General features: G+C 37.8%; 1 protein-coding gene across 1 annotated transcript in view; it reads right to left on the bottom strand.

Annotated features, from left to right (window-relative positions):
* CHIC1 (cysteine rich hydrophobic domain 1) overlaps nt 1-24,622 on the bottom strand; it is a 58,320-nt gene that overhangs the window by 13,100 nt on the left and 20,598 nt on the right. The window contains exon 3 of the mRNA XM_045839397.1: nt 18,920-19,075. Within this exon, the coding sequence (XP_045695353.1) occupies nt 18,920-19,075 (156 nt within the window). The remainder of the gene's footprint in view (nt 1-18,919; nt 19,076-24,622) is intronic.

Below are 24,622 nucleotides of genomic sequence, written 5' to 3'. Positions count from 1 at the left end.
CCCCAAAGCAGCAGAATGTCATACTTCTCAAGTGCAAATGGAATATTTTCTAGGAGAGACCATATGCTAGGACACAAAACAAGTCTCAATACGATGAGAGTCTCAATATGATTTCAACACGACTGAAATCATATCAAGCATCTTTTTTACTACAATGCTATGAAACTAGAAATCAATCACAAGAACACTGAAAAACATGCAAAGACATGGATTCCAAATAACATGCTATTTAACAATGAATAGGTCAACAACAAGATCAAGGAAGAAATCAGAAGATACCTTGAAACAAATGAAAATGAGGACACAGCAATCCAAAATCTGTGGGACACTGGGAAAACAATCCTCAGAGGGAAATTTATAGCATTATAGGCCTATCTCAAAAAAACAAACAAACAAAAAAACAAGAAAAAGCTCAAATAAACAATCTAACTTTATACTTCAAGGAACTTGAAACAAACAAACAAACAAACAAACAAACAAACAAACAGGAGAGTTCCGGCCAAGATGGAGGCATAGGTAGAAACCCTTTACTTCCTCTCACAACCAAAAGTAGGATAACAAGAAATCTAAAATCAATAAACAACCAGAAGCACTTGAAAATCAAACTGCATGGAACTCTGACAACCAAGGAATTAAAGAAAAAAATCAACCAGAACAACCAGACTGGTAAGGCAGACCCCTCTGGGTGGGTGACTCAGAAAAACCGCGGCAAGGTGGCTGAGGGGCAGAGCTGACTGCCAAGTTAGGTGGAGCTGCACAGAAGGGACTGACTTAAGGGGAAAACTGAGACTCAGAGCTGACTGTGGGCTACGGTTGGGGTTGCTGCGGTGGGACATGCTTTCAGTCTGACTCAAGAGTCTGTTGCAAAGTGCGCTAGAGACAAACAGGTGAGTTGCATTGCTCCTTCTCTGGCCCCTCCCCCACAGGCGGCACAGCAAAGAGGATTGCTCCAACCAGGTGAATACCTAAGGCCCTGCTCCTTACAACTTCTCAGGTGTGACAAGACAAAGAAATATGGCTCAAATGAAAGAACACAGATAAACCTCAGAACTAAGTGATGAGGACATTGCCAACCTATCTGATGGAGAATTTAAAGCCCTGGTGATCAAAATGCTCACAGAACTGATTGAGCTTGGTCCAAAAATGAAAGAACAAATGAAAGATACCCAAAATGAAATAAAGAAAAATATTCAGGGAACCAACAGTGACAAGAAGGAAACCAGGATTCAAAGCAACTATTTGGAACAAAAGGAAGAAATAAACATCCAACTGGATCAGAATGAAGAAACAATAATCTGAAAAAATGAAGAGAGGCTGAAGACTCTCTGGGACAACCTGAAACATTCCAATATCTGAATTGTAGGGGTGCCGGAAGGAGAAGAGCAACAGCAAGAAATTGAAAACTTATTGGAACAAATAATAAAGGAAAACTTCCCCAATCTGGCAAATGAAATAGACTTCCAGGAAGTCCAGGAAGCTCAGAGAGTCCCAAAGAAGTTGGACCCAAGAGGAACACACGAAGGCCCATAACAATCAAGTTACCCAAAATTAAAGACAAAGAGAAAATCCTAAGAACAGCAGGAGAAAAGGAGACAGTTACCTACAAAGGAGTTCCCATAAGACTTTCAGCTGATTTCTCAGAAGAAATCTCACAGGCAAGAAGGGGCTGGAAAGAAGTATTCCAAGTCATGAAAGGCAAGGACCTACATCCAAGATTACTCTATCCAGCAAAGCTTTCATTTAGAATAGAAGGGCAGATAAAGTGCTTCCCAGATAAGGTCAAGTTAAAGTTCATCATCACGAAGCCCTTGTTATATGAAATGTTAAAGGGGCTTATCTAAGATAAAAGAAGATAAAAAATATGAACAATAAAACGACAACAAACTCATAACTATTAACAAAGGAACCTAAAAGAAAAGAAAAACAACGAAAATGAAAACTAAGCGAACAGCCAGAACAGGAACAGAATCAGAGAAATGAACATCACACAGAGGGAGTTCAGAAGGGAATGGGAAGGGAGGAATAGCAGGGGAAAGGTACAGGGAAGAAGAAGCGTAATTAGTAGGCGTAAAATAGACGAGGAAAGATAAAAAATGGTATATGAAACAGAGGACTCAAAGAACTTATATGTACAACCAATGGACATGAACTAAGGGGGAGGGAATGCTGGAGGGTTGAGGGGGAAGGATGGAGGGGGGATAAAGAGAGAAATATCGGTAAAACTATAATTGCATAATCAATAAAAAATACTTTAAAAAAGAAAAACAAACAAAGCCTAAAGTGAGTAGAAGGAAGGAAATAATAAAGACCAGAGCAGAAATAAATTAAATAGAGTCTAAAAAATGATAAAAATTTTCAATGAATCCAAGAGCTGGTTCTTTGAAAAGATAAGCAGAATTGAAAAACCTTTAACCAGACTCATCAGGAAAAAGAAAAAAGAGGACCCAAATAAATAAAATCAGAAATGAAAGAGGAGAAATAGTAACTGACACCAAATAAATACAAAGGATTGTAAGAAAATATTGAAACAAATATATGCCAAGAAACTTGACAACCTGGGCAAAATGGATAAATTCCTAGAAACATACAATCTTCCCAAACTAAATCAGGAAGAATCAGAGAATCTGAATAGACAGATGGCACCTAGTGAAATTGAAGCAGTAATAAAAAAACTCCCAAGAAACAAAAACCCTAGACTGCATGGCTTCACAGGGCAATTTTACCAAACATTCTGAGAAGAACTAACACCTCTACTTCTCAAAATATTTCATAAAATTCAACAGGAGGACAGGCTCCCAAATTCACTTTATGAGGCCAACACTATCCTAATTCCATAACCTGATAAAGACACTCCAAAGAAAAAAAAATTATAGGCCAGTATCCCTGATGAACACAGACGCTAAAATCCTCAGCAAAGTATTAGTAAACCGAATACAGTAATGCATTAAATAGATCATACACTGTGATCAAGTGGAATTTATTCTGGGAATGCAAGGTTGGTACAACATTCACAAATCAACAATTGTGATACACAACATAAACAAAATGAAGGATACTAACCACATGATGATATCAATAGATGCAGAATAATCTTTTGATAAAATCCAGCACTCATTTATGATAAAACTCTCAGCAAAGTGGGACTAGAAGGAACATACCTAAACATAATAAAAGCCATATATAATATACCCACTGATGGGATCATACTGAATGGGCAAAAACTACAAGCGTTCCCCTTAAGATCGGGAACAAGACAGGGATGTCCACTTTCACCTCTCTTATTCAACATAGTACTGGAAGTTCGGGCCAAGCAATGAGACAAGAAGGAATAAAAAGGCATCCAAATTGGAAAGGAAGAGGTAAAACAGTCATTACTTGCAGATGACATGATACTGTACACAGAGAGTCTCAGAGATTCCACCAAGAAACTACTAGAACTGATAAATGAATTCAGCAAAGTAGCAGTATACAAAATTAATATCCAGAAACCAGTTCCATTTTTATATGCCAATAACAAGCTAACCTAAATGGAAATTAAGAAAACCTATTCACACTTGCTTCAAAAAGAATGTAATACCTAGGAATAAACCTAACCAAGAATGTAAAAGACCTGTACTCAGAACATTGTAAGACACTGAAGAAAGAAACTGAAGAAGATACAAATAAGTAAAAGTACATACCGTGTTCATGGATAGAAATAGTTAACATCACTAAAATATCCATATTCCACAAAGCAATCTATAGAGTCAATGTGATTCCTATGAAGAGTAGGATGATGTATTTTACAGAACTGGAACAAATATTTCAAAAATTTATACGGAACCACAAAAGGCCCTACAAAGGCCTTTTTGTGATCCTGAGAAAGAAGAACAAAGTTGGAGGAATCATGCTACGTAATATCAAGCATTATTAAAGGGCCATAGTAAACAAAATAGCATGGTACTGGCATAAAAATAGACACAAAGATCAATAAAACAGAATAGAGAGCCCAGAAATAAACCCACACCTTTATAATCAATTCATATTTGACAGACAAAGCAAGCACATACAATGGGCTAAAGATTGTTTATTCAATAGATGGTTTGGGGAAAATTTGATAGATATGTGCAGTAATATGAAACTTGACCACTGTCTTACACCACACACAAGAGTAAACTCAAATTGGATGAAAGACTTAAATGTTAGGCCCCAAACCATAAAAATCATAGAAGAAAACATAGGCAGCAAAATCTCAGACATTGCTCGTAGCAATATTTTATTTGATATATCTTCCTTGACAAGGGACACAAATGGAAATAAAAAACAAATGGGACTACATCAAACTAAAAAAGTTTTTGCACAGCAAAGGAAATCATCAACAAAATGCAAATATAACCCACTGAATAGGAGAACATATTTGCTGATATATCTGATAAGGGGTTAATATCCAAAATTTATAAAGTACTTACAAACTTCAACACCCCCCAAAACAAACAACTTAATTAAAATGTGGGCAAAGGACCCGAACAGACACTTCTCCAAAGAGGACATACAGATGGCCAACAGACATATGAAAAGATGCTCAACATCACTAACCATCAGAGAAGTGCAAATTAAAACCACAATGAGATATCATCTCACATCTGTCAGAATGGCTATTATCAATAAATAAACAAGTGCTGTTGAGGATGTGGAAAGAGGGGAGTCCTTTTGCACTGTTGGTGGAAATGCATATTGGTATAGCCACTGTGGAAAGCAGTATGGAGATACTTCAAAAAATTAAAGATGGATCTGTCATTTGACCCCATGATCCCACCTCTGGGAATATATCTGAAGGAATCCAAAACACTAATTTGAAAGAACATAAGCACCCCTATGTTCATAGCAGCATTATTTTTAATCATCAAGATAGGGGAACAGCTCAAGTGTCCATCAGTAGATGAGTGGATGAAACATCTATGGGACATTTACACAGTGGAATACTACTCAGCTATGAAAAAGAAAATTTTACCCTTTGTGATAGTATGGATGGACTTGGAAAACATTATGCTAAGGGAAATAAGCCAGTCATAGAAAGAGAAATATATGATTTCACTCATATGTGGAATCTAATGAACAAACTGAAGTAACAAGCAAAACAGAGACAGACTCATAAGATGGAGAGCAGGATGACGGCTAGTGGTAGTGGAGGTTAGGATGTGGAGGGATTGAGCAAAAAGGAAAAAGGACTCATGGACATGGAGAACAGTGTGGTGATTGCTGGGGGAAAAGAATATAAGGAGACTAAATGGTAATGGGAAAAATAAAGATTAAATTAAAAAAAGAAAAAGAGGCAAACATCCACCTGAAATAAACAACTGAAGACTATCTGGAGAGGAGACACTTAACCAAGGATGGGCAGAAACCACCTCAAGAGTGGTAGAAAGAGCAGGGATGCAAAAGGCACTGGCATTGTTCTTGTGGCAGTGGGCTGAGTTGGCCGAATTGTTGTGGGAGTTTCTCCCAGATAGGTAGAGCCTGGTCCTTGGACTGGGCTCTCAAACACAGATCACCAGTGTTGGGAATCACCCACTCACATAGCATCCAACAGTGAAAAGCCCTAACATTTGTGCCCACTGGAGAGAGGGAGCCCTCTGGATAAAAAGCTACCTTTTTAGTTTTTCTTTTTTCCTCTCTTATGTTATAAGGAGCTAATGCACAAGTTTTGTGTTCCCAGCCACTCATCTTTGGCACAGGTGAAGGAATGGTAGCATGGTCTCAAGCCACATGAGGAGAGTCTGGAGTGGGAGGCTTGGGGGAGAGGTATGGGGAAACAACTGCTGGGTTCAGGTGCTAAGACATACCTCCATACCACAGCAGCCATTTTTCTTGAGAAGAGCAAGCTCCTCCCCGGGGAAAGACAATTACCCCACTCCATAGGAATTCCAGCCTCTAGAATCCTTCAAGCCTCATCCTCTGGAATTCCACTCACTAGACCCTCTGGAATCCTGCTTTCCCACCTTGCATCTTTTTTTTAAAAAATTAAAAAATGTTTTTACCATCCCCAAACCTGCATCTTATATCCGACTGAGGCAATAGTAACATAGGTGGACTCGGGTGTTAGACTGGCTTTAGGTCATGGCCAACCCATACATTTTTCAAGGAACCAGGCTGGTGCTTCCCCTCATGAGAAAGCCTAGGAACACTCTCCCAGTTTCCGGCAGACCCAACCTCTGGGCTCTGGAGGCCCCACTCACATTCTTACTAGGGGCTTGGCTTTGCTGAGTTCAGGGAAATAATAAGGACAGACTTAGATGTGTGGTGCAGGGATTGGGGAACACTCCCACCAGCTTCCCTGAAGTCTACAGGGTACCTTCCATCAGAGATTGAGGGCTCCCATCCTCCCAATTCCATCAGAGGCCTTTGCAGAAATAGACTAGTCAGTGGCTAGACTAAGACTAAAGTCAGGACCACAGGTAGAAGCAGGTGGAGGCGGTTCCTCTGGTCCTCTCAGTCATTAGTTGACCCACCCCTGGGCCCTGTGCTGATAAAAAGCCAGCCTCGCAGAGCAGCAAGGTCCATCCCAGATGGAGTGAAGCCCAAAGGAGACAGCCAGAAACTGTGGATTGCTTGTAGCTTCAAACAGGCTGGTGAGAACTAAATGTGGACAGCATCTAACATTGACTTACAGCAGCTTCAAACAACCTCAGAGTAGTATCCACAGGGAGAACCCAGCAGGCAAGCACTAAACTCTACTGAGACAAATTCCATTTTGTTCTTTTTCATCATTTTTCTTTTGCATAGCTTTCTATCATTTTTTTCTTTTTTTAAAATTTATTGTTCAAGTACAGTTGTCCCATTGTCACCCTACCACGCTGTCCCTGCCCCACCCGTCCCTGCCTCCCACCTTCAAACCTACTCTCTTTGGCTTTGTCCACGTGTCCTTTATACATGTTCCTTGACAACCCTTCTCCTATTTTCCTATTTTCCCCCATTATCCCTCTCCCCGTTCCCCTCTGGTTACTGTCAGTTTGTTCTTTACTTCAGTGTCTCTGGTTGTTTACTTAAATTTTTTCTTATTTTCTCTAATTTTGCAGTTTTACATCTTGTATGTTATTCTTCCCTTTTCTTCTTCCATTTTGTCTTTTTCCTTCCTTTTCTTATGTTTTCAAAATTTTATTTTTCCTTTTCTTTGATCTTTAGCGGAGATTCCCTGTTTCTATTCCTTATTCTTATTGTCTTTTTCCTCTATCCATTCAAAATCATTTTTCTTTCCTTTGGTCATCTCATATTCTTTTTTTTCTTATAATATTCTTCCACCTTCTTATAGTGTTCTTCCACCTTCATTATTCTTTGCTCTTTTGTCATTGATTTTGCTGTTGTTATTGGGGGATACTTTTGCTTCTGTGGGTTTTGTTTTCTATGCTATTTTGTTTGTTTTCTGTTAGTACCTTTAGAACAGTGTACAAGACATGTTGGGGATTGAGCCTCTCAGACAGCCCAATGGTGAGGAGAATGCACCAACGAACGAATGGGCCAACAACAATCAAGAACCAAGTATAAGAGGAGAGTACACATAAACTGCATAAGGGGCATTCCTAGAGCATCCAGCTCAAGAGATCAAGGAGACTAGATTACTGAGTCCTATGGGCTCCTATCACATGAGGAACCACTCCACGAAGACAGGGAGTCAAAGCAGATCTATCTAATAAGTAGAAACAAACAGAAAGAGTTAGCTAAAGTGGGGAGACAAAGAAACAACCCCCAAACTAAAGGAAAGGAGCTAAATGAAATTGAAGCAAGCAATTTATCAGACATAGACTTCAAAGTAATGGTAATAAGGTTGCTCAAGGAACTTAGTGAGAATTACAAGGAAATTAGTGGGAGCTACATCAGATTGAAAAAGGACAAAGAAACCATAAAAAAGAACCAGTTGGAAGTGAATAATGAAACATCTGAAATGAAGAATACACTAGAAGGAATTCAAAGCAGGCTACATGAAGCAGAAGATCAAATCAATGATTTGGGAGACAAGGTAGAAAAAAACACCCAGTCAGAGCAACAAAACAAAAAAAAGATGTAAAAAGAATGATGATGGCATAAGGGAACTTTGGGACAGTAGGAATCATAACAATATTGACATAATAGGGATACTAGAAAGAGAAGAAAGTGAGCAAGGGATAGAAAATCTGTTTGAAGGAATAATAAAAGAAAACTTCCCTAACCTGCACGAGAGGCAACCACACATTGATGTTTCTCTCCCTCTCTTTCTCCCTCCCTTCTCTGATAATAAATACATGAAATAATTTAAACAATCAGGTGGAATTCTGGAGTTGAGTACAATAACTGAAAATAATCAATTCAGTATAAGGGTACAATAGTACATTTGAACAGGAGCAATAATCAATGAAGAGAGATCAAAAGATACACAATATCAACAACACAAAGAAAACAGAAATGGTAAATATCATTAAGTGTACCAAAGGGGAGCATATATTGAGAGTACAGTATCAAGACAAGAACAAGAATAAAATAAAAGAAATACTTAATACGTCTTGGCTGGTGTAGCTCAATGGATTGAGTGTTGGCCTGTGAAGTGAAAGGTCACTGGTTGAATCCCTGGTCAGGGCACATGCCTGGGTTGCAGGCCAGGTCCCTAGTTGAAGGCATGTAAGAGGCAAACAATCGATGTTTCTCTCACACCTCCATGTTTTTCTCCTTCTTTTTCTCCCTCCCTTCCCTTCTCTCCAAAAATATAGAAATAAAATAAAAAAGAAATATTTAATTAAACAATGACAGAAAACTTCCCAAATTTAATGAAATATATTTATCCACACATCCAAGGAGCTCAAGAAAGTCCAAGTAGGACAAATACAAGATGATTCATCGCAGAAACATTACAGTAAAATATTGAAAGCCATGAAAAAATAGAAAATCATAAAAACAGAAAGATGTAAAAGACATCACTTATAAGGAATCTACAATATAATTAATTGTTAACTTCTCAGTAGAAATAATGTAGGGAATAATAAAGAGTGAAAAACCAAACTGAAAGTGATGAAAGAAAGAAGTCTGTCAACCAAGAATCCTATATGTATCAAATTAACTTAAAAAACAAAAGTAATAACATTAAGGCATGTAAGGAGCTTGGAAGTTGTCTCTCCTGTCCACACATCAAGAAAAAAGAACCTGAACATGAAAATCAACAACTTCTCTCAGATTTGTTAGAGAAGTGAGAGCATAAGACACACCAGTGATCCCTGAATTGAAGAGATGAACAGATGGATATGAAGAAGCACAATTTATCAGAGTAGAAATGGAAGAAAGGAAAACTGTGAGAACCAGGTCTAGGGTAGAAGAATCTGAACTTTAATTGATGAATTGCTAGAAGTTCATTGAGGAAAAACTTGAGAGTTACAAATTCCAAGAGGGCCCAGTCTTGGAGGAGATTCCCACACCTTTATGAGTTTTATGACCCGGAGCCCTATCAGGTTCTCATAGCGACTTGAGAAAAATGCCCTTGTCTTTCCATTTTTAAATATGTCCAGGATATTCTCTTAACAAAGCCTGCTCTCAAGAGAAACTATTGTACCTACTGGGGTTTCACCAGTGCCTAACCAATCTTGGAAAAGTAAAATATACAACTCTATCACCTTCTAGCTTTCTTGTCCCACCTAAAGGGGCAAACAAAACAAAAGAGAATTGAGAAGCACTTGTGAAGGTCACAGCAAAGGGGCAGTGGCTCACTAAAAAACTTAAGCCAAATCATAGTACTATCCAGTCCCCCAACACATTACCAAAAACATCAATAAGGTTTCTATTTTATAATACAACGGAAAGAACTGTGGATCTCAAATGAGGTCTCTAGGAAAATCTGAAAAAAAAAAAAAAAAAGAAAGAAAGAAACAGAAAAAGAAAAAAAAAGGCCAAACAAAAACAAGGATATCAGGGAAAGTTTAGCTTCCAACACTGACAGCTATACTAAATAGTAAACACAGCCAAACTCCTAGCCAGACAAACACAAAATCTTATTTTAAAAGCCTATTTACCTCAGTACATTATGTGTAGCTTTCAAACAAAAATGACAAGTCATACTAAATGACAAAAGAAAGCAGCCTTGATCAATGTGGCTCATTTGGTTGGGCATCATCCTGCAAAGTGAAAGGTCATCAGTTTGGTTCCCAGTAAGGGCACATGCTTGGGTTGTGGTCCCATCCCCAGTTGGGGCAAGTATGAGAGGTAACAGATAGATTTTTCTCTCATGCATCTATGTTTCTCCCCCTCTCTTTCTCCCTCCCTTCCCATCTCTTTAAAAATAAATAAATAAAATCTTAAAAAATAAAGACAAAAGAAACCGTCTGTAAACAAAGAGGAAGCATCAGAACCAGACTCAGAAATGGCAAAGGTGTTGAAATTATCAGACTGGAAATATAAGTCAACTACAATTAATATGCTATACACTCTAATGTAAAAAGTGGACAATATGAAAGAACAGATGTTAGCAGAGACATGGAAACTATGAAGAAAATGAAAAGAAAATGGTAGAAAATCTAAATATCATAACAGAAATGAAGAATACCTTTGATGGGTCTATCTACAGATTGAACATGGCCAAGGAAATGATTGGTGAAGATTGAAGATACATCAATAGAAATGTCCAAAACTAAAATAAGACTAAAAAACAGAAAAAATGAATAGAATATCTAAGAACTATGATAAAATTACAGAAGGAGCAAGACACATAATAGAAATACCAGAAAGTAAAGAGAGAAAAGACCAGAAGAAATATTTAAAGCAGTAAGAGAATTTCCCAAAATAAATAAAAGGCAGGAAACCATAGATAGAGGAAGCTTAGAAAATTCAAAGCTGGATAAATAACTCCAAATCTACACCAACTGATCTTAATATTCCAAGTGAAGAAAATCAAGGAAAAATCTTGAAAGAAGGCAAAGGGGAAAAATACCTTACATCTAAAGGAGCAAGGGTAAGAGGTACATTGAGCATCTCTTTAGAAATCAGGCAAGCCGAGAAGAGAGTGGAATGAACTACAGTCATATGCCACACAACAACATTTTGGTCAATGATGGACTGCATATATGATAATAGTACACCATACAGCCTAGGTATGTAGTAGGCTTATAGCATTCTAAGTTTGTGTAAGTGAGCTCTATGGTGTTTGCAGACCAAAGTTACCTAATAACGCATTTCTCAGAGTATATCTCCATCATTAAGCAACGCATAACTGCATTTAAAGTGTTAAAAGTACCACTGATGTAATAAGATACTTGTACTAACTGAAAAGCAGTATTGCATTATTTGAAAGTGAATCTGGATTGCTTGTAAAATCACTTATTGTGGGCAAACATTAAAAAATAAAAAAGCTCTGGCAAGTGTGGCTCAGTTGGTTAGGCATCACCCCTGCAGAGTGAAAAGTCGCCAGTTTGATTCCTGGTCAGGGCACATGTGCAGGTTACAGGTTTGGTCTCAGTTGGGGTGTGTGTGAGAAGCAACTTATAGATGCTGTCTCTCACATCGATGTTTCTCTCCTGTTTCTCCATCCCTTTCCTTCTCTCTAAAAATAAATAAAATCTTTAAAAATAAATAAATTAAAAGATAAAAATGTAGGATTACTGGTATGCTAAGGTAGTATAACAGATAATAGCAGCTGAAATACTCAATTAGTCCAGAGAAGGTCGAAAAAGACTGGAAGCCAAAAATATAAACAAAGACCAAGAGAAAAGAATAGAAAAAAATAACAGACATGGCAATTATTTTCCCAACTATATCAATACTCACAATACTTCAATGAAAAGACAGAGACTGTCAGAGTGGACCCAAAAATAAGACTCAACTATGTGTTGTCTACAAGAAACCCATTTTGAAAGTAAAGACAAAACAAACTAGACTGCCGGCATAGATGGCAGTGTAGGCAAACATGGCTCGCTTCTTTGCACAACAACGTCAAAATTACAACTAAAATATAGAACTGTTGCTAAGAACAGTCAGAAACCAAGCTGAATGGAAGTCTGACAACTACAGAATTAAAGAAACCACATCCATCCAGATTGGTAAGAGTTGTGCAGACGTGGATTGGGCTGGTTCCACATCCACATGTGGTGGATAAAAATTCGGGAGAGGTATCTTGGGAGTGAGGATTCCCAGCCCCACACCAGGGCTCCCAGCTCAGGGTACCAGTACCAGGGAGATTAAGTCCCCACAACTGCTGGCTGCAAAAACCAGTGGGAATTGAGTTGGTGGAAGAAACTTATAGAGCCCTAAGCAGTTCCTCTTAAAGAACCCACACACAGACTCACCTACTCAGACTCACTCCCTCTGTGCTCCGGCACTGGGGTGGCAGCTTGAGTGGCACCAGTGGCATGTAGGGGGAAGCTGAGCTATCTGGCACCAAGGCCAGCACAGCCTTTGTCCCTTTTCTGGGCAATCTCCCACCGAGCCAGTAGGCTGGTGCCTATCTGAGACTCTACCTACCTGATACTGTTTGACCCACTTTGGAGATCCCTAGAGATGCTGCCCCACCCAGCATACAGGCCCACCCAAGCTGCTTTTCCATATGAATATAATAGCTGGTCTTGGCTCATGCTTCATACTTCTTAAATCCTCTCAAAAAAGAAGCAGTTGGCCTCAGTGAGCCCCAGGCCCAGCAGTAGCAGCAGCCAGCTTAGATTCACAGCTTGGCTTTGCCTGGGAATCTCCAAGCCCAGCACAAGTAATGGCCATCTCAGGTTGCATTATAGCTCAGGCAGGGTGGCCTGGGGCAGAACACAGCTGGGGGCTGACCTTGGCCTGCACCACCTAGGGAAACCCCAGGGCCAGTGCACCCAGTGGACAGCTACAGACAACATCGGAGTACAAACACCCTGCCCATGTGGGACATTAACCACATTCTGGGTCATAAAACACATCTTAACATATTGCAAAAATAGAAATCATACAATGTTTGTTCTCAGACCACATTGGAATTAAAATAGAAACCAATAACAGAAAGATAGTTGGAAAATTTCAAAACACTTGGTGCTTAAATAGCATACTTCTAAATAATACACAGGGCAGGAAGAAATCTCAAGAAAAAAAAATAAAAATAGTTTGAATTATCCCTGACTAGTGTGGCTCAGTGGGGTGGGTATCCTCCCACAAACAAAAAGGTTGTCAGTTCGATTTCCCGTCAGGGCACATGCCTGGGTTGTAGGCCAGGTCCCTTGCTGCAAGAGGCAATTGACTGATGCTTCTCTCTCATATCAATGTTTCTCTTCTTTCCTTTCCCCCTCCCTTCCCCTCTCTCTCTAAAAATAAAGAAAAAATTCTTACAAAATTAAAAATAGAAATGTGTTAATGACCCACTGATTCTAACTTCTGGGGATTTATCTGAAGAACCCCAAGACAATAATTTGAAAGAATATATGCACCCTTATGCTCACTGCAGCATTACTTACAGTAACCACAATATGAAAGCAACCAAAGTGCCCATCAGCAAATGAGTGGATAAAAAAGCAGTGGTGCATACACACAATGGAATATTACTCAGCCATGAAAATGAATGAAATCTTACCATTTGTAACAGTATGGATGGACCTAGAAGTTACTATGCTCAGTGAAATAAATCAGCCAGAGAGACAAATGCCATATGCTTTCACTGACATGTGGAATGAAGGAACAAAATAAAGGAATGAAACAGAAACAGACTCACAAACACAGAGAGAGAACTGGTGGTTGCCAGAGGGAAGGGGATGTTGGGACATTGGATGAAAGAGGTGAAGGAACTAAGAAGCACAAATTTCTAACTACAAAATAATCATGGGGAAGTAAATAAAGCATGATAAATATAGTTTGATATTGTGATAACTATGTAAGGTGGTAGCCAGGCTACTGGAAACATCAAGGGGAACACTTTGTAAAGTATATAATTGTATAACCACTAAGGTGTACACCTGAAACCAATGCATAACAACAACAAAAAATAAACACTTCACCAAGAAACTACTAGAACTGGTGAATGAATTCAGTAAAGTATCAAAATACAAGAGAAATATTCAGCAATCATTTCCATTTTATACACTAATAATGAATTATCAGAAAGAGAAATTAAGAAAACAATCCTATTTAAAACTTCATTAAAAATAAAATATCTAGGAATAAACTTAACTTAGGTGGTAAAAGACCTGTACTGGGAAAAGTATAAATATATGACATTAACAAAGGAAATTAAAGAAGATACAGATAAACGGAAGCATATACTCTGCTCATGGAAAAAGAATTAATGTTGTTAACATGTCCATACTACCCAAAGCAATCTACAGATTCAGTGCAACCCCTATCAAAATACCAATAGTGTTTTTCACAGAACTAGAATAAGTATTCCAAATTTATACAAAACCACAAAAGACTGCAAATAGTCACAGAAATCTTAAAGAATAAGTTTGGAGGTATCAGAGTACCTTTTTATCAAACTGTACTATAAGGTTATAGTAATCAAAAGGGCATGGAAGTGGCATAAAATAGACACATAGCTCAATGGACCAAAATAGAGAATTCAGAAAGACACCCACCCTTTTAGGTTCAACTGCTATATGACAACAGAAGCAAGAACATATATTGGTGTAAAGTCAGTCTATACAAAATGGTGATGGAAAAACTGGGAAGATATGTAAAAAAAACTATACTAAAACTTAAATGTAACACTTGAAATAGAAGAAAATACAGACTGCACATTTCTTTAAGTATATTTTATTGATTATGCTATTACAGTTGTCCCATTTTTTTTGCCCCTTTATTCTCCTCCGTCCTGCACCACCCCTCCTACCAGCATTACTGTCCCTCTTTAGCTTATGTCCATGGATCGAATATGTAAGTTCTTTGGGTTCTCCATTTCCTATACTACTCTTAACCTCCCCCTGTCTATTTTATACCTACTATTTATGTTTCTTATTCCTGGTACCTTTCCCCCCATTCTCCCTTCTCCCCCTCCCTGCTGATAACCCTCCATGTGATCTCCATTTCTGTGATCCTGTTCCTGTTCTAGTTGTTTGTTTAGTTTGTTTTTGTTTTAGGTGTGGTTGTTAATAATTGTGAGTTTGCTGTCATTTTACTGTACATGTTTTTATGTACTTTTTCTTACATAAGTCCCTTTAACATTTTATATAATAAAAGCTTGGTATGATGAACTCCTTTAACTTGACCTTCCCTGAGAAGCACATTACCTGCCCTTACATTCTAAATGAAAGCTTTGCTGGATAGAGCAATCTTGGATGTAGGTCCTTGCCTTTCATGACTTGGAATACTTCTTTCCAGTTCCCTCTTGCCTGGAAGGTCTCTTTTGAGAAATCAGCTGATAGTCTGATGGGAACTCCTTTGTAGGTAACTGTCTCCTTTTCTCTTGCTGCTTCTAGGATTCCCTCTTTCATTTTAATCTTGGGTAATGTAATTATGAGGTGCCTTGGTGTGTTCCTCCTTGAGTCCAACTTCTTTGGGACTCTCTGAGCTTCCTGGACTTCCTGGAAGTCTATTTCCTTTGCCACATTGGGGGAGTTCTGCTTTATTATTTGTTCAAATAATTTTTCCACTTGTTGCTCTTTCTCTTCCCCTTCTGGGACCCCTATAATTCGGATGCTAGAATGTTTAGAGATGTCCTAGAAGTTCCTAAGTCTCTCCTCATTTTTAAAATTCTTGTTTCTTCATTCTGTTCTGTTTGTTGTTTCTTTCTTCCTTCTGGTCCACTCCATTGATTTGAGTCCCAGTTTCCTTCCCATCACTATTGGTTCCCTGTGCATTTTCCTTCATTTCTTTTATGGTAACCTGCATTTTTTCATCTAATTTGTGACCAAATTCAACCAATTCTGTGAGCATCCTGATCACCAGTGTTTTGAACTGTGCATCTGATAGGTTGACTATCTATTCGTTGCTTAGTTGTATTTTTTCTGGAATTTTAATTTGTTCTTTCATTCAGGCCATTTTTTTTGTCTTGACATGCCTGTTACATGTGAGGGGCAGAGCCTTAGGGTGTTCACCAGGGTGGGGCAACCCATGTCGCTGCTTTGTGATGCTATATGTGGGGCAGGGGTCTGAGAGGGACCAATAGAGCTTGCTCCTCTCTCTGACAAATTTCAGTCACTTCCCCCTGCTTCTCACAAGCAAATTGGGCCCTTCTGGTGCTGATTCCCATGTGGGTGAGTTTGTGTACATTCTAGGACTCTGTTGGTCTAACAAACTCTCCTGTGAGGCTAGGAGTTTCTCCCAGCACCTTAACCCACACAGGTGTTTTCAATCGGTGTTTTGAGGCTTTATTTCCCCGAACTGGGGCCCTGGATTGTGAGGTCTGTCTTGCTCCCCAGTTTCACCTGGTTTATCTGTGCACGAATATGGGACAGCCTGGTCCACCAGCTGCATTGTGCACCGCGCCCCTCCATGATCCGCCGCCTCAGTGGGTCCGCCAGCCACCGCCTGCATGCCCAGGGTCCACCAGCTGCTGCCTCGTGCACCCAGGGTCTCCAAGCCACCCTGCCATGAGCCCTCTCCTTCCTGGCCGCTCTCCTACCAGTCTGGATGAATGTGTCTACTTTAACTCCTTGGTTGTCGGACTTCCATACAGTTCAATTTTCTATCAGTACTGGTTGTTTTTTGTTTCCGAATTGTCTTTATTTTGGTTGTGCAAGGAGGCACAGTGTGTCTACCTACACCCTCATCTTGGCTGGAAGTCCTAATGTTTGTCTTGTAGGATGTGTGGAGTGACAATACACTGAATCTTGGGTGCATTGGTCTTAGGTTTCTCTTTAAAATATTTTATTTATTTTTAGAGAAAGGGGAAGAGAAGAAGGAGAGGGAGAGAAACATTGATTGATTGCCTCTCATGCGCCCTCAGCTAAGGACCTGGCCCACCACCTAGGAATGTGCCTTGACTGGTAATTGAACCAGTCAATATGGTCAATATATTGAACCATATATGGTCAATATATTGAACCACACCAGCCAGGGCAGTCCTAGGTTTCTTACCATCTTTGTTTAGGGGATTTCTTACAACACATTGGTGGACATTATCTTTTGAGAGATTGAAAAGTTTGTGGATTCTGCTAGCTCTTTTGAGCCCCAGGTGACATGGAAGAGTAGTATCTATGAGACCAGACATATGTTTCTCCCTCTTTTCTACAATGCTGAAGTCTGAGAACACTGAGATTGGCATTCACACTGCAACCCTGAACAGATCTGAGCTTTCTCTCTCTAGTCCTCCTTGGTCTATAACAGGCATGCCCTTTAGCAGTAGACAGATGCGGCCAGGGGTCAAGACATCCTGCTTCATGGGGAAAACTTGTTTGTCATTCCCATCACTGATTAGAACCATATCACTCTTCCATTCTTCACCCAAACCATCAGCAACTTTTGTGGCCATATACTTCTCATAAAAGGTATGAAGTTTGCATTCATAGTCCACTTCAATAAGTTTCTTGCAGCCATTGGCTGGAAAAGATATGTTCGGCTTCATCATGAAGCAGTGGATGACCTCCAAGGCTCCATGAAAAAGAGCATAAACCTTTTTTAATGGAAAGATTAGTGATTTAAGAATATACTGATACCTCAACATCAGTGTGAATTCTTCATTAACCAAAGTAATGGGGACTAGGGAAAAATCACAGCATCAGTATCAATATCATTTTCTATGGAATATTCTATCAGAAGTACTCATAATAAAATCACGTGATTAAAAAAATTGCTTCTCTTTATTTTAGGCCTTGTGAAGAAGGTATTAATAAACACACAAAGAGTAAGCAGCTTGCCAGAAAAAAAAGATATATCCTGGATAATATTAAAATGGAAAAAATCAGTTCTTAAGTAATTGAAATGGACTATATTTGTGTGATGAAAAATCCAAATATAATTAATGTATATTGAAGCATTATTTGTAATGCATATTAATGCATATTAAAAATAATGGGGATGGATAGGAGTTATTGATTTGTAACTTTTAAAAGACATGACAATTTGGGAAAAAGATTATGTTGTCATTTTTTTAACTTATAGAAAGCCATTTGAGAATACTGTACATGCTTTGACAAACAAGAGACTAAGCTATATTTAAAGTAAAGCTCTGACCTACTAATAGTTACCAAGTGAATTAATAAAATGTTTAACTTTTCCATTAAAAAAGCTATAGGTGTGACAGTATTTTACTGTTTTTTTTTTTTAAAGCAGTGATTAAAGATAGCAGGAGAAAGATGGAAAGGAAGAAATGAGTACATCTTTGGAATTTTTTGGCCTTTATGAAATAATTGTACCACTAATTATACCCCCATGGGGTGCTGTGATTTTGAATATAGTTCAGTAGGTTAATTATTATTTAAAAGTTTAAATAAAATCATCATTGTGTTACTGGGAAAAGAAATTTAAGCAAAATGAATTAATTTTCCTTGTTGGAGTCAATTAAAAAGTTTAAAGATATCTACCCACCAGGGAAAAAACATTTGAAAGCTTTGATAAAATGGTAAGAAGATGAGATTAAGATAGGCTTAAATCATGACAAAACTAGCAATGTCATATTGAATGTTGTTTCAATATGTTCAAAACTAACCAGGATTCCAGCACCCCACAAACTTTTTAGTTTGCTCTCACTTCTGGCTTTCTTAAGATCAGAAGAATCTCTCCCATTTACATGTAGCTTTGAAATATTTTAAATCACAGTGTGGGGTTTTGTGAAAAGAAAAAGTAGCCTAATCATTTATACTTATTTAAGTACTCCATTAACATTACTCTTATTGAAAATGATGGGAACTCATATGAAGTGATAAAGCATTGATAAAGGCTGGTTAAATTTCTAAATCTCTGTCCCAGAGCTTATCTCTCAAATGAGGATAGAACTGTTGTCATAATTAAATAAATCATACAACATACTTGGCATATAGCTAGTGTTTAACAAAGATTAGTTTTTATCATTATTGTACAATAAATGGTTACTCACTCTTTTGTTGAGACAAATAACAGGCCACAGGCTGCAACCCAGTGTGCAACAACAGCAGAGACAACCACATAGCAGCCATTTCACATTGACTGGGAGAGCCTTTTTCAAGCACGCATTCACACGGCCAATGCTGGTCTTAAACTCTTCCGGGGCAACCTACAACAAGGGTACAATCTTAAAAGGTTGTGGGCAACTTTCCACTATTTATATCTAAACTGAAAGAAAATGTTTGTCTTATTACAAATACTTTAAGGAATTACAGGTTCAAATATATTTATTCTCTATCTTCCCCAATAAATATATATTACATACTCCTGGATGACATGAGAAAGGAAAAACAATGTAATTTCATATTTATAGAATTTATTCTGATTTTTGAAAACAATCTTCTGAAATTACCAACAATAAAATGACAACAATAAAATTGGTAGTAAAGGATACTCATCAAGCAGTTTTCTTACCAAATATTCTCAATATTAAGGCAATATTATTTATAGTTTCCAATCACTCTAACTAGCAGTTGACTAAGATCAGAACCTATATACTACCAGAGGAAATGGAATTAAAATTAGACTTTAGCAATATTCTTGGATAAAGTTTAAAAAGACAACTCTCAAACCTTTTCATCCTGGCAAATTTGCTACATAACAACTTTAACACTTGGCATTGTTTCCATTGTTTGTAGGTAAAAGCTACACTAATAAAAGTCTGAGCTGATTACATGCAAGAACTGGTCTTAAGACATAGCTGAGTTACTCTCAGTCAGCCAGCTGGAGGAAAGGACCCACCAAAGAATGACCCAACAACAATCCAAACCCAATTACAACCATAGATCTAACAAAAACAGCATAAAGGGCATCCCAAGAGCATCAAGATCAGGAGATCAAGGAGACTGCACCACTGTATCATACAGGTTTTCTACCATGGAAGTTTACACCATGAAGACAGGGAGTTAAAGGAGATCAATCTAACACACAGAAACAAACAAGATTCCCCCCTAAAATGGGGAGATAAAGAAAGAACTCCCAATCGAAAGGAAAGAAGGAATCCCCAGAAAGAGTGCTAAATGAAATAGAGGCAAGTAAGCTACCAAACATTGATTACAAACTAATGGTTATAAGAAGTTCAATGAGCTCAGTGAGAATTACAAAGAACTCCAGGAAAGCTACAAAGAACTTACTGTGAACTACACCAGCATGAAAAAGGGCATAGAAACTATCAATAAGAGCCAGGAGGAAATGAAGAATACAATTTCTGAATTGAAGAACACAGGAGAAAGAATTAAGAGCAGGCTAGATGAAGCAGAGGATTGAATCAGTGAGCTGGAGGACAAGGTAGAAAAAAATTCACAGAGCAACAAAATGAAAAAAAAAAAAACTAAAAAAGAATGAAAGGGGTTTAAGGGAGATGCAGTACAACATGAAACACAATAATATCCATATCATAGGAATAACAGAAGCCGAAGAAGAAGGGATAGGAAACCTGTTTGAAGAAGCAATGACGAAAACTTCCCTAATGTGATGAGAGAAAAAGTCATGCAAGCCCAGGAAGCACAGACGATCCAAATCCAGATGAATCCAAAGGGGCCCAATCTAAGAAACATCATAATTAAAATGGCAAAATTTAAAGACAAACAGAGAATATTAAAGGCAACAAGGGAGAAAGAGCCAGTAACATACAAAGGAGCTCCAATAAGGCTATCAGCAGATTACTCAGCAGAAACACTACAAGCCAGAAGGGAATGGCAATAAATCTTCCAAGTAGTAGGCAAAGGCCTGCAACCAAGACTACTCTACCCAGCAAGACTCCCATTTAAAATGGAAGGCAAAAAAAAAGCTCTCCAGATTAAAAAAAAAAAAAAAGATGAAAGAAAAGAACACATCGTCACCAAACCACATTGCAAGACATGCACAAGGGATGGTTTTAAGAAGATAAATAAAAAGAGAGAGGAACACAAGAACAAAGGGAAAATGGAAATGAATAAGTACCTAACAATAATAACCTTAAATGTAAATGGATTAAGTACTCCAAACAAAAGAAACAGGGTAGTTGAATGGATAAGAAAACATGACCTGCTATATGCTGTCTACAAGAGAATGACCTCAAAATAAAAGACCTACAAGACTGAAGGTGAAGTGATGGAAAAAATATTCCAAACAAACAGTCCTGAAAAAAAGCTGGGGAAGCAATATTTATATCAGACAAAATGGACTTCAAAACAAAGGCCATAAAGAGAGACAAAGGAGGACACTACATAATGCTTAAGGAAACAATCCATCAAGAAGATTCTAAACATTCTAAACATATATACACCCAACACAGGAGCACCAAAATATATAAGGAAAACTTGGAGGACTTTAAGAAAGATATTCATAGCAACACATTCATCACAGGGGATTTTAACACCCTATTGTCAGCAATGGATAGATCTTCCAAGCAAAGAATCAGCAAGGATATTGTGGCATTGAACAACACTCTAGATCAAATGGACTTACTTGATATATACAGAACCTGTCACCCCAAAGAATCAAAATACACATTCTTTTCAAATGCACATGGAACATCTTCAAACATAGACCACATCATAGGACACAAAACAAGCCTCAACAAATTCAAGAAAATTGAATTCATATGAAGCATCTTCTCAGATGACAATGAAACCAGAAACCGACATTAAGGAAAAAAACGCAAAACATTCAAATTCATGGAGACCAAATAACATGCTATTACATAATCAATGTGTTAACAATGAGATAGGGAAGAAATAAAAAAGTTTCTGGAAACAAATGAAAATGAACACACAATAGGTCAAAACCTATGCACACAGTAAAGGAAGTTCTGAGAGGGAAGTTCATAGCATTACAGGCCTACCTAAAAAACATAGAAGCATTTAAAATAAACAACCTAACCCTGAATCTACAAGAACTAGAGGAGCAACAACAAACAAAGCCCAGACGGAGTAGAAGGAAGGAAATAACCAAGATCAGAACAGAATTAAATGACACTGAGACTAAAAGAAGAATTCTAAGGATCAATAAATCCAGAATCCAAAGAGTCAGTGATTCTTTGAAAGATAAACAAAACTGACAATCCTTTAAGCAGACTCATCAAGAAAAAAAAGAGAGGGACCAAATAAATAAAATCAGAAACAAAAGAGGAGAAATTACAACCAATACCACAGAAATACAGGATTGTTAAGAAATTACTAGGAAAAACTATATGCCAAGAAATTTGAAAACCTGGGCAAAAAGGACACATTTCTAGAAACATATGATCTTCCAAAACTGAATCAAGAAGAAACAGAAAGCCTGCATAAACTAATAACTATTAGTGGAATTAAAGCAGTAATCAAAAAACTCCCAGCACACAAAAGTCCTGGACCAGATGGCTTCACAGGCAAATTTTACCAAATACTTAGGGAACAGCTAATGCCTATCTTTCTCAAACTATTCAATAAAAACTGAAGAAGAAGGAAGGCTCTTAAACTTTTTTTATGAGGCTAGTATTATCCTAACTCCAAAACCAGGTAAAGACCCAACAAAGAAAGAAAACTACAGGCCAATATCACTGATCAGCATAATGCTAAAATCCTCAACAAAATATTGGCAAACTGCATCCAGCAAAACATCAAAAAGATCATCAATGACTAAGTGGGATTTATCCCAGGGATGCAAGGATGGTATAATATTAATAAATCAATAGGCATAATATACAACACAAACAAAGTAAAGACAAAATACACATGATCATATCAATAGACACTGAAAAAGAATTTGATAAAGTATGGCAACCATTTCTGATAAAAATGCTCAGCAAAGTGGGAGTAGAGGGAGCATACTTCAACATAATAAAGGTCATATATGAGAAACCTACAGCCAACATCATACTTAATGGTCAAAAACTAAAACCTTTCCCACTAAGATCAGGAACAAGAAAAGGATGTCTGCTTTCATCACTTCTATTCGATATAGTATTGGATGTTATAGCCCACAGTGATCGTATAAGAAAAAGAAATAAAAAGCATCCAGATTTGAAAGGGGAAAGTAAAACTAGTTATTTGCAGATGACATGATGGTGTACATAGATCCTACAGGTTCCACCAAAAAACTACTCCATCTAAAAGGTGAATTTGGCAAAATAGCAGGATACAAAGTGAGTATTCAGAACTCTAAGGCATTTCTGTATACCAACAATGAAGTATCAGAAACAGAAACTAGGAAAAGAATCCCACTTACTAGAGCAACAAGAAAAATAAAGTGCCTAGGAATCAATTCAACCAAGGAGGCAAAAGACCTGTACTCGGAAAACTATGAACCACTAAAGAAACAAATTAAGGAAGGTACAAATAGAAGCATGTACTATGTTGATGGATGGGAAGAAAAAAATCATTAAAATGTCCATACTACCCAAAGCAATCTATAGATTCAATGCAATCCCTATTAAAATATCAACGACATGTTTCACAGATTTAGAACAAGTATTTCAAAACTTTGTATGGAACCAAAAATGACCCTGAACAGCCACAGCAATCTTTTTTTTAATTTATACAGGTACATAAAACTCTTTGTACTTTCTTTTTTTAAAAAGATTTTATTATTTATTTTTAGAGAGGGAAGGGAGGGAGAATGAGAGAGAGAGAGAGAGAGAGAGAGAGAGAGAGAGAGAGAGAGAGAGAGAGAGAGAAGCATCAATGTGCGGTTGCTGGGGGTCATGGCCTGCAACCCAGGCATGTACCCTGATTGGGAATCGAACCTGTGACACCTTGGTTCGCAGCCCGTGCTCAATCCACTGAGCTATGCCAGCCAGGGTTCGCAATCTTAAAAAAGAAGAACAAAGTAGAAGGGATCACAATACCTGGTATCAAATTATAATATAAGGCCACTGTAATCAAAACAGTCTGGTACTGGCATAAGAACAGATACACAGATCAATGGAACAGAAGAGAGCCCAGAAATAAAACCATGTCTCTATGGTCAATTAATATTTGACAGAGGACAGAAGCATAAAATGGAGAAAAACAGCCTCTTCAACAAATGGTGCTGAGAAATCTGGAATAGTACATGGAAAAAAAAGAAACTAGACCACCAACTTACACCACACATAAAAATAAACTCAAAATGGACAAAAGACTTAAACATAAGCTGCAACATTATAAAAGTCATAGAGAAAAACATAGGCAGTACATCCTCAAATATCCCATGTAGCAATATTTTTGCTGATACATCCTCTAAGGCAAGGGAAATAAAGGAAAGAATAAACAAATGGGACTACATCAAAATAGAAAGCTTCTGCATGGCTAAAGAAAATATTATCAAAATGAATAGGGAACCAACTGTATGTGAAAATATATTTGCCAATGATACCTCAGACAAGGGTTTGATCTCCAAAATACATAAAGAACTCATATGACTCAGTAATGCCAGGAAGACAAACAATCCAATTAAAAAATAGGCAAAGGACCTGAACAGACACTTCTTCAAGGAGGATATACAGAGGGACCAGAGACATATGAAAGGATGCTCAGCATCGCTAGCCATCAGAGAGATGCAAATTAAAACCACAATGAGACACCACTTCACACCAGTCAGAATGGTCATCATTAACAAATCAACAAACAAATGCTGGCAAGGATGCAAAGAAAAGGAAACCCAAGTGCACTATTGGTGGAAATGCAGATTGGTGCAGTCACTGTGAAAAACAGTA

Source organism: Phyllostomus hastatus, unplaced genomic scaffold (genome assembly GCF_019186645.2).
Source record: "Phyllostomus hastatus isolate PE091 unplaced genomic scaffold, TTU_PhHast_1.1 phas_contig_30, whole genome shotgun sequence".
NCBI classification, from domain to species: Eukaryota; Metazoa; Chordata; class Mammalia; order Chiroptera; family Phyllostomidae; genus Phyllostomus; species Phyllostomus hastatus.
This window is presented reverse-complemented; position numbering and strand designations above follow the sequence as displayed.